This window comes from Callorhinchus milii, unplaced genomic scaffold (genome assembly GCF_018977255.1).
Source record: "Callorhinchus milii isolate IMCB2004 unplaced genomic scaffold, IMCB_Cmil_1.0 Scaffold4, whole genome shotgun sequence".
Classification (NCBI taxonomy): domain Eukaryota; kingdom Metazoa; phylum Chordata; class Chondrichthyes; order Chimaeriformes; family Callorhinchidae; genus Callorhinchus; species Callorhinchus milii.
Window position 1 is genome coordinate 364,890 of NW_024704745.1, and position 25,936 is coordinate 390,825.

At 45.8% G+C, this 25,936-nt stretch overlaps 1 protein-coding gene across 9 annotated transcripts; it reads left to right on the plus strand.

The window, feature by feature from the left end:
• Positions 1-37: 37 nt before the first annotated feature.
• Positions 38-25,663, plus strand: LOC103186766 (uncharacterized protein C21orf62). 9 transcript variants are annotated; one of them, XM_042334670.1, is made up of 4 exons: positions 38-914; positions 9,255-9,308; positions 17,744-17,787; positions 24,818-25,663. In XM_042334670.1, exon 4 carries the CDS (start codon positions 24,947-24,949, stop codon positions 25,613-25,615), a length of 669 nt encoding a protein of 222 aa, XP_042190604.1. In that variant the 5' UTR covers positions 38-914; positions 9,255-9,308; positions 17,744-17,787; positions 24,818-24,946; the 3' UTR covers positions 25,616-25,663. The 9 variants fall into 9 exon arrangements, with proteins under 9 accessions (XP_042190604.1, XP_042190609.1, XP_042190605.1 ...); XM_042334671.1 differs by lacking the exon at positions 38-914 and adding an exon at positions 9,038-9,163; XM_042334669.1 differs by lacking the exon at positions 38-914 and adding an exon at positions 9,038-9,133.
• The last annotated feature ends 273 nt before the right edge of the window (positions 25,664-25,936 follow it).

Sequence of the window (25,936 nt, forward strand, 5' to 3'; positions counted from 1 at the left end):
GGGTGGGGGGGGGGTTGGGGACGGCAACGGGTGGTGGTGGGGATGGGGTGGGGGGGGAATCTCCTTTGCTACTGGATACATTGGACAACAGGTAGATAGCTGGTGGCAAATTGTATGGTGATAATGTAGATCGTGGCCACCCCGCACTGTGCTAGAGATGAGAGAGGCCTTGGCTGCTGTGTTACGGTGGCAAAGCTGTCTGCCAGCTGTGACTGTGCATTGCTGCATGTAGTCTGGACAAGTCAGGTCTGTCGCACCCCGTCACCGAGCCAGACTTTGCTCTCCTTGTTTGTTAACCTCAAGGGTGTTGTCGGAATGGGTCTCACGCAGCCCTGAGCAATCGGTCACTTGCGGACTGAGTGGACGTTAGCGTGGAATGCCTTGCCTCTTCGCTTGTCGAGTGGTGTGTGGAGCCCAGCGAGAGACAGCTTAGAGCAGCCTGCACTCCGCGTGGGGCAGGTGCACGACACGCAAGTGTTCTCGTTGGAAAAAAAATTATCAGCCAGTGGTCTCTCGCCTGAAACGCGACGGTCTGTTTGTCTGTCACGCCTGCAGCAGCTCGGTTTGGTTTGGTGCTTGAATAGCTGCCGGCTGAGGTAAACCGAGGCAGGTTCTAACTAACTCTTCAGTGAAGTGCTCACTGGTCACTCAGGACTCCACTCGAGGCTGAAGGCACGAGCGGGAGGGAAGCCCGTTTGTACAAATAGAACATCCGTGCGCTCAGAGTCAGGAGCCTGTGACGGGCAGCAGTCGGCTTTAAAAACAATGGAGCATTTTCAGTGTCTTACCAAAAGCCTGAAGTGTACAGCCGTTTTACAACAAGAACAACAACTTGCATTTATATAGAGCCCTTCACACAGGGTAGCATCCCGGAGCGCTTTCAAAAGACACAAGGACCAGACTGTTCTAACCAGGTGAGTTACCTGTTAAACACTCTCACACCGCAATACAGTGACATTTTGCTCTGTTACCATTGCAAGTCGTGTTCGTGTAAAGGTTGAGTCTGTAATCTTCTGATCTACATTGTTTTTGAAGGTGTTGCATTAAATCCAACAAGCAGCATGATAATAATAATAATCCTTGCATTTGGTACAGCACCTTATCGCGTCTTCAAGATGTCACAAAGCGCTTCACAGAACACACTGTAAATACACTGTGAATCGACTGTATATTTTGTGGACGAAACGCGGCAGCCATTTGTCTGTTTGAAGGGATTATCATTCCCGGTCGGTAATAATCGATGAACAACTGGGTTCCTATTTACTGCTGGTAATTAGAGGTGTGTGTGTGTGTGGAGTAAGGAAACTTGCCCAAGGTTTTGCCTGCCCGGGAATCAAACCCGGGTCCTCTCGCTTGCGAGGCGCGCTGTAACCACTGAGCAATGCACCACATTACAGAATATTCTGTGAAGCGCTTTGGGTCGTCTCAGACATGACACGGAAATGCATCAAATGCAAAGATTATTATTATAACACTCGGTGCAATTTATTTTAAAATTAATTATAAACTCCACAATTGGAAATATTATTATTATTACTATTGTATTTCCTTACCCTTTGGTGATTATTGTACAATGGTAATTCCACCCCTCTGCCCCACTCCCCCCCTCCTCACAGCCCCCCTCCTCACAGCCCCCCCTCCTCACAGCCCCCCTCCTCACAGTTCCCCCTCCTCACAGCCCCCTCCTTACACACCCCCTCCTCACACCACCCCTACTCACACCCCCCCTCCCCACTACCCCCCTCCTCACACCACCCCTCCTCACACCCCTTCCCCGCACACCCCCTCCTCACACTCCCCCTCCCCACACTCCCCCTCCTCACACTCCCCCTCCCCACACACCCCCTCCTCACACTCCCACTCCCCCTCCCCACACCCCCCTCCTCACACACCCCCTCCCCACACACCCCCTCCTCACACTCCCCCTCCCCACACACCGCCTCCCCACTTTACAGTAACAGTAACAATAAGCCTTATATTTGAGATAGCACTTTATCACGTTGCCAAAATAGCTCAAAGTGTTCCATAGGATTTTACTGTGAGCTGTGACTACAGTAACCAATCTGCACAAAATAATGTCCCACAAACAGGTATTAGGTGAAGGTGATTTTTTACCTGGTTTGCCTGGCCACCAGGAGAAACTCCCTTCTCTTTTTAAATATTGTCACAAGATCTTCAGCATCCACCTGGATCTTGGTTTTAACATCTGAGCTGAAGGACAGCAGTGCAGCATTCACTGGGGAGTCACCTTAGACAATAATAATAACAATCTTTGCATTTGATATAGCTTCTTATCAGGTCTTTGCGACATCTCAAAATGCTTCACAGGATATACTGTGAAGTGAATTGACTATATATTTATGGGTGAAACACGGCAGCATCCCACAAACAGTCGTGGAATGAGTGACCAAATCATTAATTCTTTTTTGAAGGGTTTATTACCCCAGGAAAAGCGATCCACCAATCGATTCACAACCAGGTTCCTACTTACTGTTAGGTTAACAGAGGCGTAAGGACACTTGACCAACGGTTCGCACTGCCCGGAATTGAACCCAGATTCTCTCGCTTGCGAGGTGAGTGCTCTAACCACTGAGCTATAGGACAATGGACTCAAAGTCTTGACATGGGGCCTGAGTCCATAACTTTCTGGTTCCTGAGGTGAAAGTGTTACTAACTCAGTCAGGTTGATACTAATGACACCTGACATTATGCAAATAATATAATGTATTATATTATATTATATTATATTATATTATATTATATTATATTATATTATATTATATTATATTATATTATAACAGTGCTGAGTTAGGCACCTGTACATGTGAGTCCTGTAGCGTATTGGGTAGAGCCCTCTCCTCACAAGAGAGAAGACCCGGGTTCGATTCCCGGGCAGGGCAAAACCTTCAGCAAGTTTCCTTACTCCCAATGTCTCTGTTTAACTAGCAGTGGCTCGCGCCACCTCCACACCTCGGGCGCTGGCAGCATCAGCCTCCATGGCTGCACACTTAATCTCACTAAACCAGTCAGGAACCTGGGTTTCTTGTTTGACCCTGAACTGTCCTTTCTCCCCCACATCCGCGCCATGACCGGCACTGCCTACCACCACCACCGCAACATTGCCAGACTCCGCCACTGCCTCACCACTCAGGCTGCCCAAACCCTCACCCACCCAATCGTCACCTCAAGGCTTGATTACGGGAACTCCCTCCTCATCGGCCTTCCCAACTCTTCCCTTCACAAACTGCAGATCATCCAAAACTCTGCAGCTCGTGTACTCTCACGCACAAGGGCTCCGCACCCCATCACTCCCGCCCTCGCCCGACTCCACTGGCTCCCCATCCCCCAGAGGATCAAAATTGTCGTCACCTTTAAGGCCATCCATGGCCTCGCCCCCTCCTACCTCTCTGACCTGCTGACTCCCTACCAACCTGCCCACTCCCTCCATTCAGCGGGTTCCAGCCTGCTCCATGTCTCCCGCCCGACCCACCCTACCATCGGTGGCCGGGCTTTCAGCCTCTCTGCCTCCACACTCTGGATCTCCATCCCACTAAACATAGTAACTGGATCCCTTCGCCTCGCTCCTCCCTCGCCTCCTTCAAGGCCGGTCTCAAGACCCTTCTCTTCGACCGTGCTTTGGTCTCTCTCCCACCTCTCTACCTTCCCTCACCCGTACACCACCCCTCCCCCATGCTCGGGCCCCGACACCTGACTGTTCAGCACTTTGGGACGTCCTCCCGACGTGAAAGGCGCTCTATAAATGTAATTTTTGTTGTTGTTGTTGTTGTGAGTAGGAACCCGGTTGTTAGTCGATTGGCGGATCACTTTCTGGGGATAACAATTCCTTTAAAAAAAGGGTAATTCAATCCACGACTGTTTGTAGGACACTGCTGTGCGCAATTGGCTGATGTGTTTGGCCCACAAAATATACAGTCAGTCAACTCACTTTACAGTATATTGTGTGAAGCGCTTTGAAACATCTCAACGATATGATTAGGCGCTAAATCAAATTGCAAGGATTATTATTACTGTGCAATATGGTACTCTATGCAATGCTGGTCATGTATATGGCATTATTACTGTGCAGTGTGGAATCATGTAGAGTGAAGGCCTATGCACATTTGATGAGGAAGGCAATGCACCTTTGCTATTCTTATTTGTAGAGGTGGGTTATGGTGTATGACTGGTTCATATTTGTTGCATGGAAATACTGACCCACGTAGAATTACAGTGGAGTGATGAATCTTTCCGATTACCAAGCAGAAAATTCTCTCCACAAAAGCACTGCACTGCAGCCAGTTTTTACATTCGGGATTTCTCTAACTGTGAGGATTATTGTTGGCGTTAAGGCAGAGAGGATTCAGCGGTGCAAAAAATACAGCCAGTCAATTACTTACTAAACATAGTAACTGGAAAACCCAGACAGTCACTGACTAACTAACTATAAAAGGCAAAGTCAATAACTATTTATAATAATAGAAATTTGGCTGTTTGTGGGACACTGTTGTGTGCAATTGGCTTCAGCATTTAGCCCACAAAATACACAGTCACTACAAATTCCAGTATATTCTGTGAAGGGTTTTGAGACGTCTCGAAGATGTAATAAAGCGTTACATCAAATGCAAGAATTATTATTATTAACTAACTAACCAACCAACCAACCAACCAACCAACCAACTAACTAACTAACTAACTAACTAACTAACTAACTAGAAATCAGGACAGTCAATGACTAACAGAAAATGCACAGTCACTAACTAACTGAAGGTGGTAAGCAGCTAAATGGGAGGACAGTCGACCACTAACAAAAAATAGTAACTACCATATCTATAACTGGTTAAAGTGGAGGTTACAGAGCAGCCGCGGCACTTGTCTGTATGTGGGCAGACACGTGATTATTACTTATTATGACTCAGCGGCGTGATAAGGCACTATATCAAACATAAGGATTATTATTTTACCAGGTTTTAGCAGTTTAAGTTTGCTCTGAGCATTTCCGCTCTTCAAAGCCTGTCTGGGGCCAGGTGTCTGTGTTCACCTCCCACTCTCACTGGGGCGGCGTCATGTCAAAAATATGCTGGAACTGGGCAGTAACCAACCGCTGGGCGGAGATCCTGAAAATCACTGCCAGCAGCCAACGCTTGAAGCCGCTCACTCGCTCGCTCTCTTCACAGGAATCTTCCAGCCTCTCCATTTGGTCATTTAATATCAATTCCATTTCACGTGGCACCTTGTCACACCACACACAGAGAGAGAGAGAGATGAGAAAGAGAGAGCAATGAGAGCAAGAGCCTCGCACATTGAGTGCAGACACTGTTATGTAAAGCTGTTACTCAGCAGCTGATGTGCATCACCAACAGTAAAGTGAGACAAACGACTCAACGTAACCTATTTTTCTGGGATGGAAGAAATATTGGCCAAGATCCGAAATCCCACCTAGTTCCTGCCCGTCTGACTGTTTTCTCTGAAAATTTAAGACGGCGCATAGAATTCTTAAATCCACCATTAATTCAGGAGTTACGTGAAGCCTGAATTGAAGCATTTTCCATGATTTTGACTGATCTTAAGAGCCCCCATCACCCCAGCCCTCGCCAGGCTCCACTGGATCCCCATTACACACACTAAACTCTGTCCCCCCCATCACACTCGTCCCCTCCACTCCGCCATCAGCGGTCACACAACTCAGGCAACAGCACTGCTCTAATACTGCACTGGAGTGTCAACCTTAGATTTGTGAGCTGAACTCTCCACCCAGAGCCCGGAGTGAATTAAACTGAGGAACTTAACACGCAATAAGTTTGTTAAGCAGTGCTCCTGCAAAGAACACCAACCACAACTTGCATTTCTATAGCGCCCCTCATGCAGGGCAACGACCTACAGCCCGATGCTGAGCTGGTGGAAGGGACGTTCTTCAGGCATGGGGGAAGGAGGGGGCAAGGCGGAGGGATGGAGGAAGAGTGTTCCAGAGTTTCGGGGCGTAATGGCTAAAAGACACGAGACACAAACAGGAGACCAGTGCTAGTCGAACGGAGACAACCGTAGTGGGTTGTGTGTGGGGGGGTGAGTGGGGGTGTGGGTAAGCAGGTCAGAGAGGTAGGGAGGTGCCAGGGCATGAAAGGGATTTGAAGATGAATGGGAGGATCTTGAAAACGAGCAAACCAGCATAAAAAAGTGGGGTTGTGTTCGAACTGTTCTTTAGTCTTTGATTTCTTTCTTTTCCCCTCCCTCCCTCCCTCCCCCCCACCCACCCCGCTTTCCTGGTTTTCAGTATAAAGCTGTGCAGCACCAATGTGTTTCAGTTTGGGTTCGATTGAGTAGCAATCTCACCTCGGAGTCAAAAGTCCTTACGTGTTGAAGCCCACAAGGACATGAATGAGCTCATCATCTCGAGGGCAAACAGGGCGATGCTAGAGGGAGCAGCGCAGTGTTTAATGTGCGGCCCTTTGGATGAAATGTTAAATCCAGGTTCCTTAGGCTGTTTCGGGCGAATGTGAAAGATCCCATTGACGGACACTTTGTGTTGCATGAAGAGTTGGGAGTTCTCCTGGGCCTGAACTTCTACCCAGCCCTTAAGACTGAAAGAAAGCAAAAGTCGCTGGGAACACTCAGCAGGTCAGGCAGCATCTATGGAGAAAGGAAAGTGAGTCAATATTTCGGGTCGAAATTTTGACTCACTTTCCTTTCTCCATAGATGCTGCCTGACCTGCTGAGTGATCCCAGCGACTTCTGTATCTGATACAGATTTCCAGCATCGGCAGTGTTTTCTAGCCTCCAAACTAATTGTCTTAAGGTCAAAGATACAACATAATTTACATTTATATAACGTCTTTCGCAAGGATGTCTCAAGGCACTTTACACAGCTGGCTGGGCTCTTCAGCTGATGGGGATGATGGTGGGGGTGGGGGGGGAGTTGAAGAGGGTGGGGGGGGAGGAGAAAGTGGAACAAGATGACCAAAAGTGAGCTGAAAGAGGCAAGTCAGCAACAAGAACTTGCATTTATACAGCGTCCTTCACATGAGGACAGCGTTCGGGAGCATTTAACAGTGGCGGAATCTGACACCAAGCGTGGGGGGGTGGGGGGGAGGTGACTGTGAACACGATCGAGGAGGAAGGTCTCCAGCCCTGATCTAAAAGAGGGGAAGGAGGAGGCAAGGTAGAGGGGTTGGGGGTCGTGGTGGGAGAGAGTTACAAAGATTCGGGGCGTAGTGGCTGAAAACATGGCCGCCGACGGTGGAGTGGAGGGGACGAGGGACAAACAGGAGGCCGGAGCCAGCCAAGCGGAGGCAGCGGGTAGTGAAGTGGGGAGAAAGCAGGTCGAAGAGGAAGGGAGGTGCCAGGGCCTGAAGGGATTTGAAGACGAGTGAGAGGATCTTGAAATCGATCCGTTCTGTGATAGGGATCCAGTGGAGCCTGGCGAGGGCTGGGGTGATGGGGTACGGAGTTAAATTTGTGTGATGGGGATCCAGTGGAGCCTGGCGAGGGCTGGGGTGATGGGGGCTCTTAAGATCAGTCAAAATCATGGAAAATGCTTCAATTCAGGCTTCACGTAACTCCTGAATTAATGGTGGATTTAAGAATTCTATGCGCCGTCTTAAATTTTCAGAGAAAACAGTCAGACGGGCAGGAACTAGGTGGGATTTCGGATCTTGGCCAATATTTCTTCCATCCCAGAAAAATAGGTTACGTTGGGTCGTTTGTCTCACTTTACTGTTGGTGATGCACATCAGCTGCTGAGTAACAGCTTTACATAACAGTGTCTGCACTCAATGTGCGAGGCTCTTGCTCTCATCTCTCTCTCTTTCTCATCTCTCTCTCTCTCTGTGTGTGGTGTGACAAGGTGCCACGTGAAATGGAATTGATATTAAATGACCAAATGGAGAGGCTGGAAGATTCCTGTGAAGAGAGCGAGCGAGTGAGCGGCTTCAAGCGTTGGCTGCTGGCAGTGATTTTCAGGATCTCCGCCCAGCGGTTGGTTACTGCCCAGTTCCAGCATATTTTTGACATGACGCCACCCCAGTGAGAGTGACTGCCACGTTTCACCCACAAAATATACAGTCAATCCACTTTACAGTGTAGTATAGCTTTGGGATGCCTTGAAGACATGATGAGGGCAGTATCAAATGCAAGGATTATTGTTATATTGTGGGCGAAACGTAGTGTCCAACAAACAGTCGTGGATTGAGTGACCAAATTATTATTATTATTTTTTGAAAGGATTATTACCCCCAAAAAAGCGATCTGCCAATCAACTAGCAACCGGGTTCCTACTCACTGCTGGAGTAAGGAAATTTGCCCAATGTTTTGCCGTGCCCGGGAATCGAACCCAGGTCCTCACAATTGCGAGTCAAGTGCTCCAACTACTGAGCTACACCTTGTAATTAGATGCAATGAAAATCTGATAACACTGCAGTGAAACCGAAGGGTATAATGAAATGTTGCCTGAACTAATTAGGCAACACTGTAAAATTCATTGCTATTCACCTTTGCGATGCAGTGCTTTCCAGTTACAGGACTAAGTTCAATGACTGATCAGTATTATGAGTTCTGTAAAAATACCCGGGTGTGGAGTTCTGTAGTGTAGAGCGCTCGACACACAAGTGAGAACATCTGGGTTCGATTGCCTGGCAGGACGAAATGTAATAATCGTTCAAAAATTAAAATGTTTCAAAATAATAATAATTTAGTCACTTCAATCCACGACTGTTTGTGGACGCTGCTGTGCGCAATTGGCTATACAGTCAATTCACTTTACAGTATATTCTGTGAAGAGCTTTGAGACGTCTCGAAGACGTGATAAGCCACTATATCAAATGCAAGGGTTATTATTATTATTATTAAAAAGAGAGGTTGAGGGAATAAGAAGTTTTGGAATTAAAAGTTTGCAGTTTTAAAACAACTTGTGGGAATGTTAACTTGGGGGAGTTTAAAGCGGTTGAATAACTGCAGGGTGTTTATTACCCCGCTGTGTTAATAATTAAATCTCGGACCTTGAGCTGCCGTTCGTCTCAAAGCCGTTGCCTGGGCAACAGAATGGGGGTGACGACTTCTAGGAATCACTGAACACAGCGAGTCTAAGATCCCAAAGACACATTTCGCTGACTGTCAGCGTGCGAGGCATGCGAGATAGAGCAAGGTATGTGAGATAGGCGCACAGCACTGCGAGGTAATTGCCACTGGACTCTGCAATGCTTTTACAACAACAGTCCTTGCCTTTGATACAGAGCCTTTTATACTTATATATCAATCCATTTCAGGAAATTGCTTTGCACCGACTAACGCCGACTGGGAGGAAACATCAGGGGACAAAGGTAAGCAAAATAATAAATAAAATAATATTTCTTGCATTTGATATGGCACCTTATCACGTCTTCGAGATGCCTCAAAGCGCTTCACAGAATATACCGTAAAGTGAATTGAATTTTGGGGGTGAAACGCAGCAGCCAATTGCGCACAGCAGCGTCCCACAAACAGTTGTGGATTGAGGGACCAAATTATTATTGTTGTTGTTTCTTCTGGATCCAATGATTTCCTTCTTATGCTGTGTGTGACTTGAATAAGTTTCTCCATTATATTGAAATGATTCAAATTCAGAACAAATCTGCAAGTGAGCGAGAAGTAACCAGGCTCCGGAAGGAGATGGTGGAGGCAGAAAGTGTCGATTCTTACAAGAACAAATTAGATAGATTTCTGTGAGGAAATAGTATCTGGGGATACAGTATATAGTTTGGAACACAACATGTCAAGTGACTGCCAGGATGGTGGAAGACAAACTAGATGGACCTTGGTCTTCTTTCACCAGCAAATCCTTAGGTTTTTATTGCTGGAAACCTTCCTTTGGGCCTTATCAACAAACGTCAAAAAAACCATAAGCTATTTTCTTCAACGCAAGAAATTAACTGTGGGAAATTACTCATTAAAACAGCAATTACTTGATGATTTTATGTGTCAGAAAGTTCTCAACAAGATGCTGAACGGAGTTTCCTTATCACAAATAAATTGGTCTGTCCTTGCTGGGAGAATAAAGTTTTGAGATGTCTCAATGACATGACAAGGCAAGGATTATTATTAATGTCCCACTTGAAGTGCTAACTGCCATGAAGGGTGGCGGAAGTTGAAATTTGGCTTGAGCAATGGGATCTCAGAGGGAGGTGAACTGGAGCCCTTTCTGCCCAGAGGAATTGTGTCGATATTGCTCCTGATCATATCATTGAGACGCTTCAAAGGGCTTTACAGGATACTCTGTGAAGTGAGGTGACCGTATATTTTGTGGGTGAAAAGCGGCAGCCAATTGTTCACCGCAGTGTCCCACAAACAGTTTTTTTTTGCAGAGGAACGGCCCAGAAACAGCCATGGATGTCCAATTTTATCCAGGGATGTGTTGTTCAGGAAACTCGGAGAAACTCCCCTCTCTTTTAAATAGTGCAATGGTATCTTTAATGTCCACCTGATCAGGTAGACAGGACCTCAGTTTAATGTCTCAAAGTCTTGTTTCTCTCTGCCCGGGAATCGAACCTGGGTCCTCTTGCTTATGAGGCTAGGGCTCTAACGAATCCGCCACAAGACTCCACGCCTTATAAAATGCATCAGGTGCTGCCTACTGTCAAGTTGTTTTGGATAACATTCAGCTAACTGATGCCCATCCATATATGTAGCTTGTGTGTGTTTTCAGTCAGTTCACTAACAAATCAGCCACTCCGGATGCAAACCAAGCACCCGATTAAATTACAGTTTATATTTTAGGGCAAAAATATAATCATCTTCAAAAACTATTATTGCCTTAATAATAATAATCCTTGTTTTGGTACAGCATCCTATCACGTCTTTAAGACGTCTCAAAGTGCTTCAAAATTACACTATAAAGTGAATTGACTGTATATTTTGTGAGTGAAACACGGCAGCCAATTGCACACAAACAGACGTGGATTGAAGTGACCAAATTATTATTTTTTTTAAGGGATTATTATCCCCCAAAAAGCAATCCGCCAATCGACTAACAACTGGGTTCCTGCTTACTGCGGGGTAAACAGAGGCGTGTGGAGTAAGGAAAGTTGCCCAATGTTTTGCTCTGTCCGGGAATTGAACCCAGGTCTTTCGCTTGCGAGGCGAGTGCTCTAACCACTGAGCTACAGGTCTCCACACCTTCTAAAAACCTCAGGTGGTTTGACATTCAGCTAATCACAACATGTCTCTGTAGAGTTACTACATATAGATCCTGTGATGCACTCAAACGGCTTTTCAACTTGTCAGCTCCGTGCCTTACCCTCCGCTCTGCGTAAACTGGAGCAAGCAAGATGCTGTGTCTTTAAGCAACTCTTTTTTTTGTGAAAGTTGAAAGAGACGTTTTGACATTTAGCTCATAAAGGTTAAACCACTCGGGAGACAGTGGGTTCAGTGTTGATGTTGGCTCCGAGTTTGTGGTTGGTATTAATTACCTCAGTGATTTCTCATTGCAGAAATCTGGTTCTTTGGTGGCACTCTCACCTCTCAGGGAGCAAGAAGGTTGGTGCCCCATGTCGGGACTCTGAACCCATGGCTGATACAGTGTGGAGGGAGGGCTGCACTGTTGGAGGTATATACAACGACTCAGATGTGAACCTGCGGGATGTCTGCTTGATGAGGTGGATGTTAGAAAATCGTATGTGAAATGAGAAAGGCTCTCCTCCCAGCCTTCAGATAAATTGCTTATTCAACTTGTTCCTGCAACAATAATAATAATAATCCTTGCTTTTGATATAAGGCCTTATCATGTCGTTGAGACGTCTCAAAGCGCTTCACAGAATAAAGTGAAGTAAAGTGAATTCACTGTGTATTTAGTGTGTGAAACGTGGCAGCCAATTGCACACAGCAGCGTCCCACAAAGGGATTAGTACTCCTGGAAAGCGTTCTACCAATCGACTAACAACCCGGTTCCTACTTACTGCCAAGCAGAGGGTGGGTGTGGAGTAAGGAAACTTGCCTAAGGTTTTGACCTGCCTGGGAATTGAACCCGGGTCCTTTTGCTTGTGAGGCAAGTGCTCTAACCAATACGCTATGTGGTAATGGCTGTATATAACTATGGATATTGTCCAGGCACTCAATATCACTATGAACATTGTACAGATTGGATTTCAGTGTCATTGATATTGTGTCAACTGTCAGCGAAGCACCAAAAGAATTATCTGTTGTCACCACACGTTCTCTCCAACCCCCACAGGAGCTAATTAATTCAATCTCCGTTACGCAAGAGTGTCTAGAGACTGACAACCGTGGTCTCTCCACATTCTCTCACACACAGAGGGAAACACACAGACCACATTGAATATGCTTTGGATCAGGGCTTTTTAATTAAGCTACTCCACAGGATGAGCTGAACCTCACTGCGAGGGCTCTGGATGGGTTTGAATGAGACCTGTACTTGTTATTGATAGTTCTGGTATTTAGTTATCTGGCTCCAACGCGGTGTTGGCAAATCACACTGTGTTCAACCCCCTTCACAGGCATTCACTGCCTCAAAGTAACATGACATTTCCCCCACATCTGATACATACCTAAAAAAAATTAAAATCGAGTATTATCTCCTCTAAGATAAGCTCCACCGGCTCCCTATCACAGAACGGATCGATTTCAAGATCATTCTCACTCGTCTACAAATCCCTTCAAGCCCTGGCATCTCCCTACATTTCTGACCTGCTTTCCCCCCCACTCCCACACTACCCGCTGCCTCCGCTTGGCTGGCTCTGGCCTCCTATTTGTCCACTCGTCCCCTCCACTCCGCCATCGGCGGCTGTGCTTTTAGCCACTGCGCCCCGAAGCTTTGGAACTCTCTCTCCCCACCAGTCCCTCCATCTTGCCTCCTCCTTCCCATCATTTAGATCAGGACTGAAGTACTTCTTCTTCGACCGTGTTTACGGTCACCTCCTTCCTCCCTCCGGCTCCTCCACCATTAAGTGCTCCGAGAAGCTGCACCATGTGAAGGGCGCAGTGTAAATGCAAGTCGTCGTTGTTGTTGTTGCAGCATTTTACTAGATCATCTTCTACACATTTCCAACACTAAGTGCTATGAAGAAGATGATGAAGAAATAGAAGTGGGGGTTGCCACAGGTTATGGAGTCTGTTATTTACTCCGATGGCAATCTTTTCGTCATTTCTTTACCAAAATGATTTTTTCCAATTAAGTTTGAAGCCTGGATTTTAGAATTTGCCACAGTTGTGCACGCTCTGAGTCTCAAAGCTCTTAAAGAGCATTGCTGAGAGACCTTGGGAACGTTCAGCAACAGACAACAGCTGCAACAAGAAATCAGGAAATATGAAGAATTTTCCACAATTCTGTGGGAATATCATGAGACAGTTGGTCTTGGAGAAGGGAGTTTCTCCCAGTGTTCTGGCCAATAACCCAACCCACAACCTTCCCCAAATAAAATCCGAGATTCACTTTGTGACCTTTTGTGGGATGTTGCTGTCTGCAAATTAGCTGCCGGGTTCGTGTGCAAAAACTCAACCCCTCCACTCTCCAGTAAATCCTGTGAAGCGCTTTAAGACGTCCTTCCGACACGAAAGGCGCCGTACCAAACGGAACGATTATTATTCATATTATTAATAATAATAAAGGTAAGATAATAACCCTTGCATTTGATGTAGTGCCTTATCAGGCCTTCGAGACAGCTCAAAGCGTTTCACAGGATATACTGTAAAGTGAACCGACTGTTAGTTTGAGGTGAAGTTAAGAGACTGGAGCAAGTTTAAACATTAATGGAATCGCAACACTGGGATCATTTTATAAATGATTAAGTGGCCGCTCATCTCAGCCCGAGCGCGGAGGAAAGTGCGCTGTCCGACAGTCAGGAGCTTGTGGCGCGAGGATCACCATGGCGATAATGAAGCAGACCCAGCAAAACAGAACTCCATTAATTGAAGGAAAACAGAGCAGTGAGTTCTGGTTTGAGCCCAAGCAAACAGAGCTGTGTGCCTGGAGATCCCGCCAGATCATTATAGGGCTGAGACAGTTCATCACCAGCTTTGCAAATCGTAAATCACATCTTTTAATAACAATGATGTTATAATAATAATTCTTGCATTTGATATAGTGTTTCATCACGTCTTTGAGACGTCTCAAAGCGCTTCACAGGATACACTGTAAAGTGAATTGACTGTACATTTTGCAGGCAAAATGCGGCAGCCAATTGCACACAGCAGCGTCCCACACACAGTGGTGAATTGAGTGAATAAATGATTCATTTTATTAATTTTTTGAAGGGATTATTATCCGGAAAAATGATCCACCAATCAACTAACAACTGGGTTCCTACTTACTGCTGGTAAACAGAGACGTGTGTGTGCAGTAAGGAGACTTGCCGAAGGTTTGGCTCCGACCGAGAATCGAACCCGGGTCCTCTTGCTTGCGAGGCGAGCACTCTAACCGCTGAGCTACAGGATTCCACAAAAGAACAGAGGATATTTATGAAGTGTGTTATAGCATCCTGATTGCTTCATGGCACTAACCTGAGACAAATCCCAGTCTTGAATGTATTAACTGTTAAGTCTCAGCACATAAATAGATACTCATTAATTCGCAATTGCTTACAGCTGTGGGAACACTTTCAAGTCAGTAATTGGTTTTTTTTAGAAATTATTTATTGTTTATAAAACAACACATCTATTGTTTTTTCTGTTTGTTGTAAAAGTGCTTAACAGCCTCCAAGAGGAAAAAAAAAGCAGCCGGTGAATAACAAAATCAGATTTTTCACTGTGTTCCACAAAGCACTGGGGAGGTGCCCTCCGTCAAACTGGATAATTGCTGTTCCATTTGTAAAACCTCCATGTGACCTTCTGTGCTTTCAGCCCCATTTCGTGAACTGGAGAAATAGCAATGCAACGCTGTATCACTCAGATAACCTTATAAATAATAATAATTGTTGTATTTGATATAGTGCCTCACCACAGCTTTGAGACGCCTCAAAGCGCTTCTCAGAAAATACTGCAAAATGAATTGTTTGTGGGTGTAACGTGGCAGCCAACTGCGCACAGCAGTGTCCCACAAACAGTCATGGATTGAATGACCTAAAATTTTTTTTAAATAATATTTTTTNAACGTATTTATTAATTATTGAAGGGATTAACCCCCGGAAAGCGATCCGCCAATCGATTAACAACCGGGTTGCTACTTACAGTGAGGTAAACAAAGGAGTTGTTTGCCCAAGGTTTCGCTCTGCTGGGAATCGAACCCAGGTCCTCTCGCTTACGAGGCAAACTATGTATTTTGTAGGATGAAACGCTTGATCTTTGTTTCTGTTTTACTCAACTCACTTTCATCCTCGTGGGCTTGTTATGGTTTCTAATGGAAGTTGTTTCAGCTCTCTGTAGGTGGTAGAGATTCTGACTGGCTCTATTTCCTTAGCATTTCAAAGCGTGCAGAATTTGTCAAATTCTTGAATTCAGTCTTATCTTTGAAGTCTAAATTCTTCTAAATTTGTGTAAATTCTTAGAAGAAACTCATTCAGTTGATAGCAGTCCTGCCTCTAAGTCAGAAGGTTTGTGGATTCAAGTCCCAACTCACATTGTGGCTCTCCAACTCAATGCTAACTTGCACGTAGGGAGGAGAATATCTCAGAGCACTTTACGAGGTCGGAGCCTAAAGTAGATAGGGATAGAGAAGGAGGTGATGAAAGTGCGATCAGAGAGAGGCAGGTTTTTAAATGGAATTTGAATGTTGTATCCTGTAGCATACTGGTTGAGCACTCACCTCGCAAGCGAGAGGACCTCTTAGGCAAGTTTCCTTACTCCATGCGCCTCTGCTTACCCAGCGGTAAGTAGGAACCTGGTTGTTAGTCGATTGGCAGATCACTTTTCCGGGGGTAATAATTCCTTTAAATTTAAAAAAAATGTGGTCACTCAATCAACGACTGTTTGTGGGACGCTGCTGTGGTCAATTGGCTGCCGCGTTTCACCCACAAAATATACAATCAATTCACTTACAGTATATTCCATAAAGCGCTTTGCAACATCTCAAAGATGTGATAAGGTGCTTTTTGAAATACAAGGATTATTATTATAATTTTGGAAAGCGATCTTGAATTCAGTCTGAATTCGCTGACAGGAAAGAACGAACTACAGAAATTCGGTGTCCAAATTAAGACTGGAATTAAATTTTAAGGTGGTGGTCTCAATCTTAAAACTATGAGGATATTTTGGCCACGCAATGGCTATCCTGGGAAGGATGAGTGGAAAAAATGCTTTATGTTTCTAAATTTGTTGTAGGGTTTTTTTTAACAGAATAAAAATAATAATAATAATAATTCTTACATTTTGGCATACCCCAAAGCTCTTCACAGGATATACTGTAAAGTGGGCAGCCAATTTGCACACAGTAATGCCCCACAAACAGCCATGGAGTGAGTGATCAGTTTTATTCTGAGAATTTGTTTGACCAGTACACTGGGACAGAGAGAGAGAGAGAGACACCTTTCCCCTTTTGAGGAATTCTATGGAATCTTTAGCATCCACCTGAACAGGTGGATAAGGCCTCAGTTTAACATCTCATCCGAAGGACAGCACCTCCCAAGGCACTCCATTGGAGCATCAGCTTAGACTATATGTTTGAATCCTCATTACCCCCACCCTCGTTCGGCTCCACTGGCTTCCCATCCCTCAGAGGATTGAGTTCAAGGCCCTCCCTGGCCTTGCCCCCTTCTACTTCTCCGACCTGCTAACCCTTTATCAATCTGTCTGCTCCCTCTACTCAGCAGGCTCTGGCCTCCTCCATCTCCCCCACCTAGCCTGCCCCCCACCCCACCATCGGCCTCTCTGCCCCCACCCTCTGGAACTCCTTCCCAGAGTCCCTATGCCTTGCTCCCTCCCTTGCCTCCTTCAAGACCCGTCTCAAGACCCACCTCTTCGACGGGTGCTTTTGGTCGCCCTCCTACCCTCTCTGCACTCCTCCCACCCCCCTGATCGGGTCCTAATCCCTGACTGTTCAGCGCCTTGGGATGTCCTCCCTACATGACAGGCGCTTTACAAATGTCATTTTGTATGGTATTTTGCTGTGAAAATGAATTCCAAATCCCGATCTGGAGTTTGAACTTACAACCTTCTGTTCTGACTCAGAGGCGAGAGTGCTACCAACTGAGGCAGGCTGACACACAATAAACAAAACCATAAAATGATTGTACAGTATTCCCCAAACGTGCCCTCCCCCCACCTGTTAAAATTGTTTATCCACATTGACTCCCATTTTGAAGAGAAGTCACATCTTTCAGAGGCGCGGGTCATTTTCAGTTCATGTGCTCATGCTTCTGATTTCCTCTCTTCCCCTGGAGTCCTGGCCATGTGGTTGCCAGGAATCCAGGAGCCATAGAACTGAGATCAACAGCTGGAGTTGCTCAAAGCGCCCATTGATGAAATGAGCATTGCTTCCAAAATCTCTATGCATCATAGACAGTGCCAGAAATCTGTTTTTTTCCCCAAATAAAAAGAAATGAAGGCAGATAGATCTATTGGTTTAGCTCACACCTGTGCTCCATGTACATATAAAAAAAATGTTTTTTTGCAGTAATTTCAAGGTCAGAGAAAATTCTAGATTAGGACAGAAACCAACATACAAAGTAATTGGAACCATCTTGACCCGTTATACAGTGGACACTTAAGCCAGTTACCAGCAGGTTGCAATGAAAAAGCAGTGATTAAAGAGCGAGAAACAGATGGAACTGTGGAGAATTATCCTTCGGGTCTGATCCCTTAACAAAGCTGTTCTGTTGTTTTATCTGAACAGGCGGGTGACAACTGACCAGAAGTCGAACGTTTCGTCTGTTTAACGTAAGTCGGAATCCTTTTCTTCTTCGCGTTTGTTTTCAAGTGCTGCACTCCAACCCCCCACCTCCCTGCACTGCCCTCGAAATACAACCTACTTCCATTTGCAAGACCTCATTAAGTTACCATGTGTTTCTTTCATATCAAATTTCAAAATTAACTTAGGGGTTGGGGCTGGGGATGGGGTGGGGTTGGGGATTGGGGGTGGGTTGGGGTTTGGGGATTTGGGGTTGGAATTTGGGGGTTGGGGTTTAGGGGTCGGGTTTCGGGGTTCCGGTTTTGGGATTGGGGGTGGTTTGGGGATGGGGTTGGGGTTCGGGGAGTGGGGGTGGGTTGAGGTTGGGGTTGGGTTGCGGGTTAGGAGTGGGTTGAGGTTGGAATTGAGGGTTGGGGTGGGTTGAGGTCAGGGGTTGAGGTCAGGGTTTGCAGTTGGGGTTGGGATTTGGGGGTGGTTTGGGGTTGGGGTTAGGGGTGGTTTGGGGTTCAGGTTGGGGGTGGTTTGGGGTTGAGGTTTGGGGTTGGAGGGTTAGGGTTGGTTTGGGGGTTGGGGTTGTTTTGGGGGTTGGGGTTGGTTTGGGGGTTGGGTTGGGGGTGGTTTGGGCTTTGGGGTTTGTGGGTTGGGGGGGTTGGGAGCTTGGGGTTGGGGTTTGGGGGTGGTTGGGGTTGAGGTTGGGTGTGTGTTTGAGGATTGGGGGGTGGTTTGAGGTTGGGATGTGGGGGTTGGGTGTGGGTTTGGGGTTGGGGGGTTGGGGGTGGTTTGGGGTTGGGGGTTTGGAGTGATTTGAGGTTGGGGGTGGCTTGGGGTTGGGGGTGGCTTGGGGTTGGAGGTTTTGGGGTTAGTTTGGGTTTGGGGGTAAGTTTGGGTTTGGGGGTAAGTTTGGGTTTGGGGGTAAGTTTGGGGGTGGTTTGGGGGTGGTTTTGGTTTGGGGTGGGGGTGGGTTGAGGATGGTTGTAGTAGTTGTTGTGGTTGTTTTAAGTCTTGTGTTATTTAAAATTGCTGATACCATTGGTACATTGGTCTTGTGGGGTAACTTTACAGGGAGCAGCTGTAGCCAATTAAGCCGAACCAATAGCAAATAACTTATTGATTAAATTAACTTATTGATTAATCACTTGTTTAGGTGTTAATTCCAAATCACTGCTGAGCAAATCAGAAATGGGTTGCACCCAGAAAGTATAAATAGGAGATAGCTGCGAGAGCCTCACTCGAGTGAGTTATGTCTGGAGTGAGGTCAGAGTGTGAGGGAATTAGGTGAGAGTGGGAATTAGGTGAGAGTGGGAATTAGTGCAGAGGGGGAAGTGGGGGCAGGCTATATATCTTTGTATCTATATAAAGTTTGTGAAGATGGTGTGGCAGGTAAACTGTGAGGTCTGTCACATGTGGGAGTCAATGGAGGGCGCCTTAAGTCCGGGTGACTTTGTCTGCTGCAAGTGTCTGGAAATCAGAGAGCTCCAGCTGAGAGTAGCTGAGCTGGAGTCTCAGGTGGAGACGCTGCACAGCATTAGGGATGGAGAAAACTTCCTGGACAGCTTTATCCTGGAGCCGGACACTCCCCTGAGTCCCAAGGCAGAAGAATATAGCAGCGACGGACATGACTGGGTGACAGTCAGTCAGGCGGGCAGGCAAGCGTTCCCGAAAGAGAGGGGCTGAAGAATCCCAGACTTTAGCCTTGTCTGACAGGTATGAAATATTGGCAACCTGTGTGGATGAGGAAATCTGTGAGGAAGACGGGCAAACTGACCCCAACACTCCTGTGCAGGAGGTTAAAAATGTAATTCTTATTGGGGATGAGACAGTCGGGAGGACTGATACAGTTTTCTGTAGCTGTAGCAGGGAGACAAGAAGACTCTGTTGTCTTCCTGACAGTTAATTTAATCACTGCCACTGCCGGGCTGGAGATAAATTTGAGGCATGAGGGAGAGGATCCAATTGTAATGGCACATTTAGGGACCAATGACATTGGTAGGACCAGTAGGGACGAGTTAAGGAGCGAGTTCCGGGAATTGGGAATTAAACTAAGGAATAGAACTTCCAAAGTGATGATATCGGGACTGTTACCTGAGCCAGGAGCTAATTGGTACAGGCAAAAGAAGATCATAGATCTGAATGCCTGGCTAAAAGAGTGGTGCGGAGAGCAGGAATTCCAATTCATGGGCCACTGGCACGAGTATTGGGGAAGATGGGAGCTTTTCCAAAGGAATGGGCTCCACCTAAATAGGGCTGGGACAAATGTCCTGGCTACGCGAATAAATAGGGAGGTAGAAAGGGCTTTAAACTACTAAGGGGGGGGGGAGGTAAAAACATAGTAAAGTATAGTCCACCACAGTTAAACTTGAGATCAACAAAAGCAAGAGAGCAGATTAACAAGGGAGAAGAGCAAAGTGTGTCAAGCCGGGAAAGGAAGTACAGTGATAGAGTGCTGGTGAATAGGGTTAATAGCCGGAAGTCAGAATTAAGGCGCTATATCTGAATGCACGAAGCATTCGTAACAAGATAGATGAATTAGTTGCACAAATAGAGACAAACCGGTATGATCTAGTAGCCATCACCGAGACATGGTTACAGGGTGATCAGGGATGGGAACTGAATATTCCCGGCTACGTGGTATATAGGAAAGATAGGCGATGTGGTAAACGAGGAGGGGGAGTGGCCCTGCTAATAAAGGATGGGATAAAAACAGTAGAGAGGAAAGATTTTAAATCTGAAAAGCAAGATGTAGAGTCAGTATGGGTAGAGATACGTAACTTCAAGGGGCAGAAAACTATAGTGGGAGTAGTTTATAGACCCCCAAACAGTGGTCAAAGTATCGCTCAAGGTATAAATCAAGAGATTAGTGGAGCATGTAGCAAAGGAAAGACACTAATTGTGGGTGATTTTAACCTGCACATAGACTGGGACAACCAAATTGGGAAAGGTAACATAGAAGAGGAGTTTATAGAATGTATTAGAGATAATTTTCTAGATCAATATGCTGAGGAGCCGACCAGGGAACAAGCCATATTAGACCTTGTTTTGTGTAATGAAACAGGGCTGATCAGCAAACTGGAACTTAAGGCTCCTCTAGGGCAAAGCGATCATAATATGATGGAATTTAGCGTTAAGTTAGAGAGGGAAGTAGTTAAGTCTGAAGCAAAAGTCTTCAATTTAAATCGAGCCAACTTTGCTGGTATGAGAGAGGATTTAGCCAGAATAAACTGGGAGACTAAACTTAAAGATTTGACGGTAGACCAGCAATGGCAGACATTCAAGGAGATAGTGCAAAATTCCCAACGAGCACATATTCCTTTGAGGAATAAGAATGCCATGGGAAAGGTGGTGCAGCCATGGCTAACTAGAGCAGTTAGGGAAAGTATCAAATCAAAAGAAAAAGCCTATAAAACAGCGAAGATGAGTAGTAAACCCGAGGATTGGGAGAACTTTAGGGAACAACAGAGGAGGACCAAAAAATTGATCAAGAGGGAGAAAATAGATTACGAGGGCAAACTAGCAAAGAACATAAAAACAGACTCCAAGAGTTTTTACAAATATATAAAGAGGAAAAGGCTAGCGAGGGTGAATGTGGGTCCATTACAGGCAGAGACCGGAGGAATTATAATAGGGGACAAAGACATGGCAGAGTCATTAAACAAGTATTTTTCTACAGTCTTCACCGTAGAAGACACTGGAAACATACCAAAAATAGAGGACCAAGAAGACAATGTTAGCGAGCAACTTAGGGAGATTAACATTAGTAAAGAGATGGTTCTAGGTAAATTGTCGGGTCTTAAAACCGATAAATCCCCTGGACCGGATGGCCTGCATCCGAGAGTTTTAAAGGAGGTGGCTACTGAGATAGTGGATGGCATGTCTATAATCTTCCAAAAGTCTGTGGATACTGGAAAAGTTCCCATTGATTGGAAGATTGCAAACGTAACTCCACTATTTAAGAAGGGTGGGAGAGAAAATAGGGAAAACTATAGACCAGTTAGTTTGACGTCAGTTGTAGGGAAAATTCTTGAGTCCTTAATAAAAGACGTAGTTATGGGATACCTGGAAGACCATAAAAAGATTAGGCAGAGTCAACATGGCTTTACAAAAGGGAAGTCATGCTTGACTAACCTTTTAGAATTTTTTGAGGATGTATCCAGCAGGTTGGATAAGGGGGAACCAGTAGATGTGGTATATTTGGATTTTAGGAAGGCATTTGACAAGGTGCCACACAAAAGGCTGTTACTCAAGATCAAGGCCCACGGGATTAATGGGAAAATATTAACATGGATAGAAGAGTGGCTATCGGGTAGAAAGCAGAGAGTAGTGATAAACGGATCATTCTCGAATTGGCAGGATGTAACTAGTGGAGTGCCACAAGGATCAGTGCTTGGGCCTCAGCTATTTACCATTTACATCAATGATCTGGACGAGGACATTGAATGTAATGTGTCTAAATTCGCGGATGATACTAAACTAGGTAGCAGAGTGAGCTCTCAGGATGATGCAAAAAGATTGCAACAAGATATAGATAGGCTCGGGGAGTGGGCAAGTAGGTGGCAGATGGAATTCAATGTTAGCAAGTGTGAAATTATTCACCTTGGTAGCAAGAATAAAAGAACAGATTATTTTCTGGAAGGGGAGAAGTTAGATAGTGTTAGTATTCAAAGGGATTTGGGTGTCCTTGTACACCAGTCCCAAAAAGTTAGTTTGCAGGTGCAGCAGCAACTAAGAAGGCGAACGTTAGCGTTCATTTCGAAAGGTTTAGAATATAAGAGTAGGGAAGTCTTGCTGCAACTGTATAGGGCTTTGGTGAGACCGCACCGAGAGTATTGTGTGCAGTTTTGGTCCTTATTTAAAAAAGGACATACTTGCCCTGGAGGGGGTGCAGCGTAGATTCACTCGGTTAGTTCCTGGGATGAGGGGACTGACCTATGAGGAGAGGCTGAATAAACTGGGGCTGTATTCTCTAGAGTACAGAAGAATTAGGGGAGATCTTATTGAAACTTATAAGATTCTTAAAGGGCTGATAAAGTAGACACTGAGGGTCTGTTTCCCCGGGAGGAGAATCTATAACCAGGGGTCACAGTCTTAAAATTAAGGGTCAGCCTTTTAGAACAGAGTTGAGGAAACATTTCTTCACTCAGAGGGTAGTAAACTTATGGAATTCACTGCCCCAGAAGGCTGTAGATGCTCAGTCCTTGAACATTTTCAAGGCTGAGACTGATAGATTCTTGAAAAATAGAGGGATTAGGGGATATGGGGATAGGGCAGGTAATCAGAGTTAGGTGATAAGATCAGCCATGATCTTATTGAATGGCGGAGCAGGCACGAAGGGCCGAATGGCCTACTCTTGCTCCTAATTCTTATGTTCTTATGTTTGGGGTTGGGGGTGGTTTGGGGTTGGGGGTGGTTTGGGGTTGGGGGTGGTTTGGGGTTGGGGGTGGTTTGGGGTTGGGGGTGGTTTGGGGTTGGGGGTGGTTTGGGGTTGGGGGTGGTTTGGGTTGGGGGTGGTTTGGGGTTGGGGTGGTTTGGGTTGGGGGTGGGTTGGGTTGGGGTGGGTTGGGGTTGGGGGTGGGGGGGGGGGGTGGTGGGGGGGGGGGTTGGGGGCTGGGGGCGGGGGGGGCTGGGGCGGGGGTTGGGGGCGGGGGTTGGGGGTGGGTTGGGGTTGGGGTCCACTATTTGAAGGCTTTTGAAGTTTCTACAAAAATGCAGTAAATTGGTCTTTTCTAATGTGAGGCATTTGTACCAGAAAAGGACAAGTTGTTTTTTTTGTTCAAATACTGTTGAAATTCCATGTAAAAATGTCACTTCAGGGCTCCATTCCGACCCCCAGAGACGCCATCTGGCGGGAACGGCGCTCTATAAATGCAATTTGCTGTTCAGAAAGATTCCAAGGTTCGGTTGCCAATCTACGCCAACCAGAGTTTCACCCACAATTTATACAATCAATTCACTTTACAGTATATTCTGTGAAGCGCTTTGAGACGTCTCAAAGACGTGATAAGTTGCTTTGTCAAATGCAAGGATTATTATTATTATTGTTAATATTGTTATTATTACGCTGAATTAGTGGATCTCAACCAAGGCAAAACCTGGCAGAGGAGCGCAAAGCACCAGCCATGGTATGTGCCTTGCAGAGCCTCAAAATTCAACAAAGACAACTTGTATTTATATTAATGTAGTGTCCCAGAGAGCTTAAATATGAGACATTTATCATATTCTCGGACTGGAGACCATTGCCTTTAAGAGGTTTCTTTCCAACTGGGCCATCGTTCCCTTATTCCTGTTTCTGCCCATCCACAGCTCAGACTTCCAGCATCTCTGTGAAGCACTTAGAGACTTGATGTGATGTGAAAGGTGCTGTGTCATGTAACATTGATGTTGTTGCTCTAATAATACTTGCATTTTATATAGCCACTGATCACATTGTCGAGACATCTCAAAGTGCTTCACAGTGTATGCTGTAAAGTGAACTGACTGTATATTTTGTGGGCAAGATGTGTGCCTATACAATTTAAGATTATGGAAACGTCTTGAATTGAATGGATGGTTTTCCACATTCTTTTTTGGTTCTTGAGAATATTGGCCTCCAAATTACCACCAACTCTATGATTTTCCAAAGATCATATGGTTCAAAATGATGGTCTTTAAGCCTTGCGATCATGAGGAATTTCATACCCTAAACGGGAACCCATGATGGAATATGATAATAACAATCCTTGTGTTTAATACAGCACCTATAACTTAAATAACGTCTCAAACAGCTTCACAGAGTTTTTCTGCACCTGTTTTATGCCTTTGAATCAAAACAGGATCAGAAAGTATATATATATGAAAACAAATGTGGTCACTCAATCCACGGCTGTTTGTGGGACGCTGCTGTGCACAATTGGCTGCTGCGTTTTGCCCACAAAATATACAGTCAATTCACTTTATAGTATATTCTGTGAAGCGCTTTGAGATATCAAGTGACTACAATTCTTTTGGGTTGTGGGAGAGAGGGATTGTTACTCTTGGAAAGTGATCCGCCAATCGACTAACAACTGGGTTCCTACTTACTGCTAGGTACACAGAGGCCCTGAGGAAGGAGTGACGGGAGCTGTTTCTGCTGGAGTTTGGAGAGTCCCCGTGCTTGTGAACGTGAGGAAGGGTGGGTGGGGGGGAGAGTGTGGGGGGGGAAGAGGAAGAGGGGCGATGGTATGCTGTAGACACAAAATGGGCATCTCCTCAATCAAGCTGGTCTTCTCTGCTCTGGGCTGCTGCATCTGCTGTATCTCCCTAGTGAAAGGCAGCAACCTCACGCTTATCTTTCAGAACGAGCGCAGCTTCCGCAACTGCAGCTGTTCCAGCAGCATCCCCGAATGCAACGTGGCCTTGGCCAACATTCTGTGCTGCTGCTCCACCATCTCCTCCAAGGAGCTCGAACGAGCCAGCCCAGCCCTCAGCTACAGCACCCAACTGGCCGTGTGGGTGTCTGATATCAGCTCGGTGGGTGTCCTGCTCAATAACTCCTTCGTCTTAGATCTCAGGCTGTCCCTGTGCAGCACCAGGGCCGTTGTGACGGAGTACATCATCATCTTTGGGCTGAGGAGGCTCTGCGTCTTCAATCCGAAAGCACAAGAATACCCGAGGCAGAACATCACGATTCACAGCACAGACACTGGGGTGGCTAAGCTGCCCTCGCTGAGCCACAGAGACATCTCGTTTTATGTTGCGTTCTTGAACGTGGCTCTGCTGAACGGAGATTCAAAATTAAAGGCATATTCGGTGCCAAACATCACCAACATCGAAGACTACTTCCCGCACCTTCCCACCCTACCCTCTGCCACCAACACGTCTCTCATCACCTTTATCTATGTTTAGAAACAACAACTTGAGTTTATATAGCGCCCCTCAGGTGGAGCAGCATCTCGGAGCTCTTAACAGTGACACCGAGCCGGGGGGAGGGAGGATGGTCTTCAGTCATGATCTAAAAGAGGGAAAGGAGGAGGCAAGGTGGAGGGATTAGGGAGAGAGAAACTTTCTCAACAGTTATTTGATTCCTCTAACTCCGACATTATGTCTTCAACCGTTGCGTTTTTTTAAAAAAAGAAAACTCCTCAGGTCTGAAATTGTACCTCGTCTCAGCCTTGGTAAAGGCCGATTTTTGTCTTAGAAATATATAGATAATAAATAATATAAATA